Source organism: Adiantum capillus-veneris, chromosome 22, assembly GCF_014529385.1.
Source record: "Adiantum capillus-veneris isolate H3 chromosome 22, ASM1452938v2, whole genome shotgun sequence".
In the NCBI taxonomy this organism is placed as follows: Eukaryota; Viridiplantae; Streptophyta; class Polypodiopsida; order Polypodiales; family Pteridaceae; genus Adiantum; species Adiantum capillus-veneris.
In genome coordinates, this window is record NC_140952.1 from 135174317 (window position 1) to 135184285 (window position 9969).

Here is a 9969-nt window from a genome sequence, read left to right on the forward strand (position 1 = left end):
GCAGGCATCCTCAGAGAGCAGCGCGCAGGCGCCAGCAGAACAGCGTGCTTAGCCAACAGGCAGTGAGGGTGGTGGTCGCGACACGAGCAGGTAGTGAGGGTGGTGGTCGCGGCGCAAGCAGGCAGAGGGAAATGAAATGAAATGTTATATTAACGTCTTCAAAAGGCCATAATGACCTATGAGACCCGAAAGTTAACAAAGTGGTGGATCTGATAAAGTCGAGTAACAAAATAACCTAATAACCTACCAACAGTACAAAACAAAGATATATACTATGGGGTCCTAAGCTGGTCGATGGAGAGAGAGAGAGAGAGAGAGAGAGAGAGAGAGAGGTCCATGGCCTATTTTTGTTTCTATACACAAGCACATTGTTGACTTGGCCTCCCACTGTTTTTATCACAAAGCTCCCAAGAAAAATCGGATCCCTCACATCTTGTGCTTCATATATACATCCGCAATTTTCAGGCTCTTTGGTAAAGAATAAATTCCACAAGGGAGTGACAGTAGAGCTCAAGCTCCTCCATATGTGCAATTATAACATGCGAGTCCCAGTAGGTGTTTTGAAGTTGTATTTTGACCAAGTTTTTTGGGACCAAGGCATGCTTTCACATCCCATTTTTTATCTTAAGATATCCCACATTTAATAAACAGTACACTACAAAAAAATGAGTATGCCTGTGCACATGCACGGTAGTCGCAAAAAGTTTCATTCCTCAGATAAGCACAACAGCATGAGTCGTTAAAATTTCCACAACTTGTACAAGTAACCACAAAACAAAATAGACTATAAATTGCAGTGTATATTTCATATCTCTGTGTATACATGTGCACATATTATTGATACTGAATGACATTCTTCAGTAGTGCACAAAGCAAAGTATTTGTAATCTCTATGTATACATGTATCTTCTTTAGAGTACAGAGGTGTGGTGGTTGCAAGGGAATTTCTGGAAAGCAAATTGGCAAACGCAAGATACAGAAACAAGCTCAATAAGCCCATGAGTGGCCTGATCAGAATAAAATCATCACGGCCAAATTTCCCTGCTTTCAGCTGCGAGTGCCCGCAAGCAAAGCAGAAATTTGTCTGCCATTTCCTGTTGCCTCAGCCTGTAATTTCTCTCTTCGACAAGAGGGTAGTGTTTCTGGGGAAAAAACAAGGCCTAAATAAACCACTCTTGGAGAGAAACAGGCCTCAATGCATACCGTCACCAAATAGTGGGTACTCTTTACCTGCTGCAAAGTGTTTAGCCTCCAGATGAACATCCATAAAGCCCAATCTTCATCTTTTTGCTCATGCTCGCGTAGTAGTGCTCCAGAAAAGCACGAGTGTTCCCATTCTAACAAGAAACTGCCACCACCTAGGTTAAGCTTGATGACAAATCTGATATGTTACTTGACCTCAGCATGTACTCCGAGACGAGTTTCAGAAAAGCTGAGGACTTGTCTTCCAGCAAATTCAAAGGAGTATCAAATTCAAGGACCCTCCCTGCCAACAAAAAATCTTACCATCAGAAAAAACACCTTAATAGACCTTCTGTGAGAAGGCTCCCTGGACAGGTGTGTCTTGGAAATGACTCAATCCAGAGAGCGCCAGCAATACAGAGATTACAAAAGGATGAGGCGTACCATGAACCCATGCAGCATAGCAATCTGTACGCATGCCTGCCTGTGTGCACGCATGTCTGCATGAGATTGCAAACAAGCGTGCGTGCCTGCATTAAACACACGCATAGCGATCTCTGGCAACACATGCATGACTACCTGTGCGTGCCTGTGTGTGCCCGCCTTCCTGCATGCCCCCTGTGTGTGCATAAGTGTGTACGTGAGTGAGTGAGTGTGTGTGTGCGTGTGTGTGTGTGTGTGTGTGTGAGAGAGAGAGAGAGAGAGAGAGAGAGAGAGAGAGAGAGAGAGAGAGAGACCGTCACTCAAGACCATAACGAAGTCACTGTCAATCACTGTAGGAATGCGATGTGCAACTGTGATCACAGTACAGCTGCTAAGCTCCTCTCTGATGGTACGTTGAATAAGACCATCAGTTGCAGTGTCCACAGATGCAGTGGCTTCATCAAGAACGAGTATCCGTGCATGCCTTAAAAGAGCCCTGCCCAGACATACAAGTTGCCTTTGACCCACGCTCCAGTTCTCACCATTTTCTGTAACTGCATACAGATATCCTATCTTAGGAACATAAGAGAACACATTAAACAGGATGACAAAATTTTAAACCCTTTTTTACCAAAAGTGTCCAGCTTTAGCTCTTTCAACCGCAAGACATCACCAAGTTGACACTTGTCAAGTGCCTGTACATCACAAAGAAAGAGGCAATCATATGAGACTGCAAACGACAAATTTGACATTTGTGAAGACAGCAGCTTCTTATGATGTTGAAAACAGTTTTCCTGGGTGTGCGTGTGGGAGCGTGTTAATAAGAAGAGGAAACCTTTCCATCACCCAAGTGTGGTAGATTGGTTATCCCATTTCCCTCTTGAATAACAACTCTTGAGTTCAAAACTTGTTGGATAGATATTTGAGGTCTCTTGGGATTGTTCCTACGACATTAAAAACTTCTCTTTGCATGGGTGTGTGCGCGTCTCTTATTAAGCAGAGGAAATTGGAATAACCTTTCTATCACCGAGTGTGGTAGATTGGTTATCGCAATCCCCACTTGAATAACAAGTATTGAGGTCGGATCGATTTTTGAGGTCTCTTGGGATTGTTCCTATGTTCAAGACTACACTTCTCTTCTCTCTCTCTCTCATCCGGGTAGCCTTGGCACCAGACCCGCCCATGTACCACATCTTACATCCCCCCATTAGTACAGGATGGAGCTAGATAGCTTGATGCATTCTCATGATTGTACTACCTTGAGCATATAGACATGCATATACCCCTAGAGATAGAGCTCCATCCCTCCTCAGATACTCCACTACCTACATTCAGTTCAGTTTTGTATCAGTTTTGTTTCATTTGTCTTTCTGATAGACGGATGACATACACACCATGTACATTTGATTTGTCTCATAGGCCGATTTCAGCCTGACATAGACGTTAAAAATCTTTCTTTCTTTCTTTCTTTCTTTCTTTCTTTCTCTCTCTCTCTCTCTCATGTTCTAAAATACTTTACATAAACAATAGCAGTCCCTAGTGTTTTGCAACCTTAAAAAGAAACAGCCCAAAAACATGCCAAAGGTAGATGTTCTCTACCAATAACAAGTACCTCCCAAATTTCAGCATCTGTGTGTTCTTCAAGGGGATCCAGATTCACTCGCATAGTGCCTTCGAAAAGAGTCGGGTCCTGTGGGATGATGCTCAAACGGGACCGTAAATCATGCAAGCCTATCAAGGTTATATCCACACCATCAATAATGATGCTTCCTCCAGAGGGCTCCACAATTCTAAAGAGGGCCTGTATCAAGGTTGACTTGCCACTCCCCGTACGGCCAACTATGCCAATCTTCTTTCCCCCAGGAAAGAAGCAGCTAACCCCATGGAGCACGACTGGCAAGTGTGCAGCATATCGTACCTGCGATATGTTGAAAATTTAAAAACAAGTGCACACGTGAAAACATACTCAGAACTGGCAATTTCATTTATGTGCACCTTCAAATCACAAAACTCAATTGCTCCTTTGGGGGGCCAATCAGGCGAAGGTCTTGAAACTGCGATCACTGCAGCTGCCTCTCTTGGAAGCCGCGTATACTGCTGAATCCTTTCCACAGATATAATTTTATTTTCCAGCTTACACAAGCTTAACACCCAACGAGACTGACGTGCATTCAGGTTCAGCCCATACGTGACTGCAAGGCCAGCCATGCCTGCAAAATAAGGCAAAAGCTATGATGTACTGAAACGAAAAAGAAGGCATACTACACAATCTATTCATGCATTACCTACTTGGGTCAATGTTTCCAAGTGGAAAGCTAACGAGCAGAACCATTGAAAAAGCAAAGACAAATGTTGATAATAACTCCATGCGCAAGCAAAGCCACTCAATAGCAGAAAAGCTATTAAAGAAAGGCCGCGAATAATTATCAACAAGTGTAAAATTCATCCTGATATAGCGTTTCTGTTGCTCAAATCCTCGAATAGTGGCTGCTCCCGAGATACTCTCTCCAAAGTGATGAATGATTGGAGATTTCTGGACACCAAATAATCGGGTGAGCTCTCTTGCTGAAGCCATGTAATATCTCTGTAGTGAACACAAGGTTTTGTGTTTAAAAGGCCATCAATTCTCACAATGAAAAGTAACAAAAGCAAGAAAATAGCTACCTGCAACCATAGACAAATAGCAGCCACTGGTACAAACAACAACAAGACCTGCCAGGTTACTTGACACATTACTCCAATGATAGCAAAAAGTTGAATAGTTGTTGAAGCATAGCTTGCTAGCCTAAATGGAATGTCCAAATCAACCACACTCTGATCCGATGAAGCCTGCTAAGATGAATTTGCTGAAAGAGTTAAGATGGTGTCGATTCAAGATTGCGCAATCAATTAGAAGGAGATAGCTAACCAAGCAGCACAAAGCACATACCCTGTTCAAAATTCTCCCCGTTGGCGTTGAATCAAAAAATGCCATGGGGGCACCAAAAAGAGATTCATTCATACTTGAAAAGAGCTTCTGGGCTGCTTTTAGACCAAATACTGAGACCAGAAAAGCTCGTACAAAAACAAAAAAGGCACTAGCAAATGCAAGGATGGTGTACACTAAAATCATTTCCAGACTGTGACTTCTAGACTGATGCCCGTCTGTGGGAGGGCTAGCCCATGCCATCCACCAATTACTGCTGACTTGCAAGACTTGAAAAGCAAATTGAGCCAAAACAATGGCTGGGATGAGGCTACCCTTGTATGCTGCTGTCATGTAGGACCAATACACTCTCCAACTCACTCTTCCTTTTTCTCGTTCCTCCTCTTGTACCAACTGTTTTCTCTTCATACGTTTTGCCGAGCTCTTTTTCTTGTTCGGCTTGACACAAAGCTGATTTTCATTTGATTGTTTCTCACACTTCAATGCAGGTATTTTCTCAATCTCACAATTTTTTGGGGATTCCTCCTCTGCATTTACAACTGAAGTTGGCTTCTCAGGCTCTTCTGATTCATCCATTACATATTCATTGACATCCATCGATTCAATTGCTTCGTTGTGAGCCGAGACTAATGTATTAAAATCTGTCCCTGCCTGCAGCAACTCTTCATATTTCCCTGCCTGTATAATTTCCCCATCCCGAAGAACCTTGCATATATATATATGAAAACTTGATCAATGACACAATAAGAGAACAAGGATGTGCTCAAAACATTCTGCAAAGAATTTAAAGGCTTACAAGAATACGATCTGCAGTCGATAAGAACTCCACTTGGTGTGTCACAAAGAAAACAGTTTTCTCGGCCAGAGCTCCTAGTAAGCACTCCTAGAAAGTCAGCAGAAACTGAGAATCCAACCAAGTCTGATGGCAAACATACAACTGGACACACAGAAAAATAAGCAATATGCACACAGAGAAGTTTACCTTGAAAAGTTCACTGCCAGTGTGAGCATCAACTGCACTGAATGGATCGTCAAGGAGATAAATATCTGCATCTTTATACAAAGCCCTGGCAAGTTGAATTCTCTGCTTTTGCCCACCACTGAGATTGATACCCCTTTCACCAATAAACGTCTGATCTCCATGAGAAAACAGCGTCATGTCCTTCTTTAAGGCACAAACCTGAAGTACATTTTTATACTTGTTTTTGTCCATTGGATCTCCAAATAGAATGTTCTTTTCTATAGTGCCACTTTCAATCCATGCAGACTGAGAGACATAGGCAGTTCGTCCACAAACTTTCACCTGGTCATGGAACCGTAAAGCCGAAATATCAATTTGAGCAACTAACATTGGCGTTGATGTAAACAAAGACACGGGGTCTCCACCAGTATATTATGACCATAAACGGTGGTAAAATTTTGTTAAGGCAAAATAATTAAAGAATTTCAAGACAAGAAACCCAATTAAATATTCCAAAAGATGCATCTCTAATTTAGGATTTTTTTTAAGTATGTGAGCAATATTCCCTGACAGATTGCAACTCTGATTCTAATGTTAAGCATGTGCATGCAAGAAAGATGGTATTGCAATGTTTCCTTCATATGTTTTTCAAAATCGGGGAGACACACAAGAGAGTGATGAGAAAACTCTTCTAAGCAGGCAAACTTGATTCCGAAATCAATTAAGGCAGAAGGCATTGACATCTTACCATTCCAGACAGCTTTGGTGTTTCCCCAAGAATGCACGCAAGTAAACTTGTCTTCCCAGCCCCTACTTTTCCACAGACAGCCACCCGCATTCCCTTGCTTACTCTCAGATTGATGTTTGAGAGTGTCGGCATCATGCCAGACGATGGGTCCCAGCTGAAAGTACCATCTCTGATCTCCACTGCCATGTCAGAGGTACTCTTGCTTATCTTACAAACTGCATCTTTTGGCAGCTCTTCCTCCTCCAGAAAACTTGAAATTCGATCCAAGGACACTTTGGTTTGTGCAATCATTGCCACCAGGTCTGGAAAGCTTCGCAAAGGCTCTTGCAAGATACGGAACGTGGCAAGTGCTGACAGGACACGTCCTGCAGTGAGTGGAATACCAAGTAAAACACAGGTGCCAAAAGTTACTACGGAAACGAAAACAGGGGCCCCCCAAAAAATGAACGTTACTGCTGCTTGAGCAAAAAGAGCTTTCCTCAACCATCCATACTCCTCCTCCCTCATTCTTTCAATCTTAGTCCTGTACCTGTTTTCCCATGCTTGTAATTTCAGGATTCTCATGCTCCTCAAACACTCAGCAGTCGCACGCATGCGTTCATCTTTTGCTGACATTAAATGGTCTTGATAATGCTCTTGTAGCCTAGCCAAGGGAGTGTTTGCCAATATGGAGATGACAGTTGCAACGAGAGTTGCAATGAAGGCCACTCCAACACTTCTGTACAGTATCCCAAGTGCCAATACAATCTGCAATGGAAGAAGCCAGCTATCATGCAGATACCAGGAGAAGTCCCCAACTCTTTGCACGTCTACAGACATGTAGTTGATAATCTCCCCAGCACTATGGCCTTGTCGTGATAGACTAGAAAGACGAAGTCCCTTACGATATACAAAAGCTGTCAAAGCAGCTCGTACATGCATCCCCAGCAAGTCAATCCCCATATACCATTGCCGTTGTGCCAAGCTCTCTGTAATTTTTGAGCTCAAGAACAAAAATGCTAGAATATAGCCTTCATTTTTGAACCGCCTCTTACCACTCAAATAATCGACAAAATCTGTAATAAGATATGGGCCAACATATGAAGCAAATGTGTTAACTGTTGCAAAGACCGCAGTCCAAGCAGCATCCTTCCAAAAAGAAATAGCAATTGCCTTGATGAGAGAGGGTTGTTTTGCAGGATCCTGAAACTTCAAATGTTTTACAGCCGCCTTCAATCTAAGATACGAAGTTTCAATGCGATCGGCCGGATCAAGGAGAGGAATATCTTTGAGCTCAAGGGGCTTTTTTGAACCTAGAGCAAGTAAAGGATCAAGCCATGATAGAGTAGCCATGCTCAAAACCCCTGCATTGCTGTAAGGTGTCACTTCAACCTCGGAGCGCTCTTCCCGAGAATGAGCTAAAAGTGGCTCATGAAGATCCGACTTCACATGGTATATGCCTGAATTACCAAAAATGCCAGCTACAAACAACACTGCTGCAGCAGGGCATGATGCCACACTCATGCACACAAAAACTGATGCATTGCGGTAATGTCTGTACAAAACTTGTATATCAAAAGCAGAAGAATAAACTAGCAACAAAAAGGCCACAATCCACCATGTTCTCAGAATGCATGGGTAAATTAATCTTCCATTTCTCTTTGTCTCATATATGGACTTTATCATGACTGTCCATGCTAAAACTTGCACGACGGAAACCACAATAGCATGCAAGGGAAGACAAAAATCCTTGCGAAGCTCCATGTAAACACACCATATTAAAGTGAAAACGTTGGCTAGGAAGAGGTATATACAACAGAAAAAGGATGATTTGAAATACAACCCATATTGCAACTCAGTTGGAACATCTCCATTGACATGAAACCCATTTGAGGCCATGAACCGATTCTTTGATATGGACTCCAAAGTGCATCGCCGGACCCATAGTATAATGTATGCCAACAAGAAGATGACATGCGGCACGATAATGACAGCATCTTCCAGCAAGAAGGAGCCACTCACAAAGGCACCTGCATCAAATTTTCCATCATGCAGAAATGAGCCTCTGATACCACCTTCACAATGACGCTCAGTTGGCGAGGACGGCGACATAACAGCAGCCACGTGCAGAAGAGCATTGTCTGCAAAATTCCCTAAATACAATGCACACTCCGAATCATCAATAAGCATACCAAGAACACGATCAGCGTTGCACATTCTCTCTGGGTTTTTTTCTAAACAAAGTATATATCGTGTGTGTGTGTGTGTGTGTGTGTGCGCGCCCCGTGTGTGTGTGTGTGTGTGTGTGTGTGTGTGTGTGTGTGTGTGTGTGTGAGAGAGAGAGAGAGAGAGAGCTGAGGGTGAACCTGGGGCATAAACTATGCTCGCACCTTGGCCTCCTCTGTTCATCACCGATCTGCCTCAATCTGCACATGGAAGGAATCTCTCGGGGTTAGCATGAACCCAACAGGTGTAAGGCAGAGAGTAAGGGAGAAATGAAGGGAATCTCAAGGGGTAAGCCAACAGGTGTACGACAGAGAACCAGCGAGGAATGCACAGACAAGTGTGAGTTAATAAAAAGAAAGTGAGTAGCTTTCACACCACCTCGAGGGTTCTTAAGAAATAGTTAAAGGCCCGAATAATGCTCCGCTCCAGACGTCGGGCTCAATTTTCTGCAGTCTCTCGCAATCCCTGTCTTCTAGGCTCGTGCCCTCGATCTGAGCTGAGCTATGGCTTGAATAGGTGAGACAGTGCGTGCCCGCGGGGAGATCTGCGCCGCCTCTATTTGCCAGCTAAAAACTTTTAACGCACCCTTCGCGCTACTAAAGAATGGTCGTGTTGGCCCCTCCACTGGAACTTGCCCCACCATTGGAGAGAGAGAGAGAGGGGTCCGGCGACGGGTACGAAGACGAAGAAAAAGAAGAAGAAGAGAGAGCAAACGTACTTTGTTGTACATTCTGAAAAACAAGATAAGAAAATATAAAAGTTGTGGCCAGAAAGATTCTCCACTACCTCCATTTGTGGCATACGCACCTCCATAAGTTATAAGCTTTGGAATCTCTTTATCTATATGGTCTATATCTATGTTTCCTGTTATGAGATTCACCTTGTCAGGTGGAACTTGGAAGCCCATCACGTCTCCTGCATAGTGCGTTAGTACAATTGTGCAGTGCTCGATCTTCCAGAGAAGGTGATGGCATGAAGCAGGCTGCTTTTCAAGCAACCCACTGTCCACATGTCCATTAATACTGAGTCCATCAAACTTTTGGCTAAGTGGAGAGAGAGAGAGAGAGAGAGAGAGGGGGGGGGGGGGGGGACCAGAAGTTGAGGCATTAGTACTTAGCAAGAAACCACACAAAGTGTTTCCCAATGCTATTTTACACATGTTAATCTGCAAATGTTAGAGCCAAAGCTTGTTAGTGGGCGACATCACCTAGGAAGAGAGGGCTAGAGAGGCAGGGGCAGGTGGAGGTGTGCTACAGAGAGCAAAGAAGTGAGTAGGCTTGCCATAGCTAACCTAGCAACAACGAAGCCCTTGAGACTCCAAAAAGAGAGTGGCGCTCATGTCATCTTGCTAGAGGTCATGTCGGAGGGGCCCAATTAACCACGTCGACATGCTACTGCCGCTCTTGCAACTGGAGGTAATGAGCTTGCAAGAATTGCTAAGGGTATGAGATGACGATGCTTGGAGGGACTGCATAGGGTGTGAGATGACGATGTGTTGTGAGCAGTGAAGGTGGCCATGGCTGA

At 43.7% G+C, this 9969-nt stretch overlaps 1 protein-coding gene across 4 annotated transcripts; it reads right to left on the reverse strand.

The window, feature by feature from the left end:
• Positions 1–782: 782 nt before the first annotated feature.
• On the reverse strand, positions 783–9090 carry ABCC5 (multidrug resistance-associated protein 5). 4 transcript variants are annotated; one of them, XR_015185775.1, is made up of 14 exons: positions 8824–9087; positions 8586–8645; positions 6241–8372; positions 5514–5834; positions 5328–5414; positions 4535–5236; positions 4270–4434; positions 3895–4189; positions 3601–3815; positions 3218–3523; positions 2237–2300; positions 1920–2159; positions 1231–1486; positions 783–1142 (listed from the first exon to the last, which is right to left on the reverse strand). XR_015185775.1 is itself a non-coding variant. In XM_086494766.1 (13 exons), exons 2-13 carry the CDS (start codon positions 8626–8628, stop codon positions 1359–1361), a joined length of 4575 nt encoding a protein of 1524 aa, XP_086350892.1. In that variant the 5' UTR covers positions 8629–8645; positions 8824–9087; the 3' UTR covers positions 783–1358. The 4 variants fall into 4 exon arrangements, 3 of the variants coding, with proteins under 3 accessions (XP_086350892.1, XP_086350891.1, XP_086350893.1); XM_086494766.1 differs by having other exon boundaries at positions 783–1486; positions 6241–8249; XM_086494765.1 differs by having other exon boundaries at positions 783–1486.
• Between the last annotated feature and the right edge of the window lie 879 nt (positions 9091–9969).

Excerpts from the sequence above, each read along its gene's own strand:
- ABCC5 (XM_086494765.1), bottom strand. The coding sequence starts at position 8,628 with ATGAACAGAGGAGGCCAAGGTGCGAGCATAGTTTATGCCCCAG. Across the intron at positions 3,816-3,894 it reads ACTTGGAAACATTGACCCAA|GCATGGCTGGCCTTGCAGTC; the intron begins GTAGGTAATGCA and ends CTTATTTTGCAG. Across the intron at positions 3,524-3,600 it reads TTGAGTTTTGTGATTTGAAG|GTACGATATGCTGCACACTT; the intron begins GTGCACATAAAT and ends AACATATCGCAG.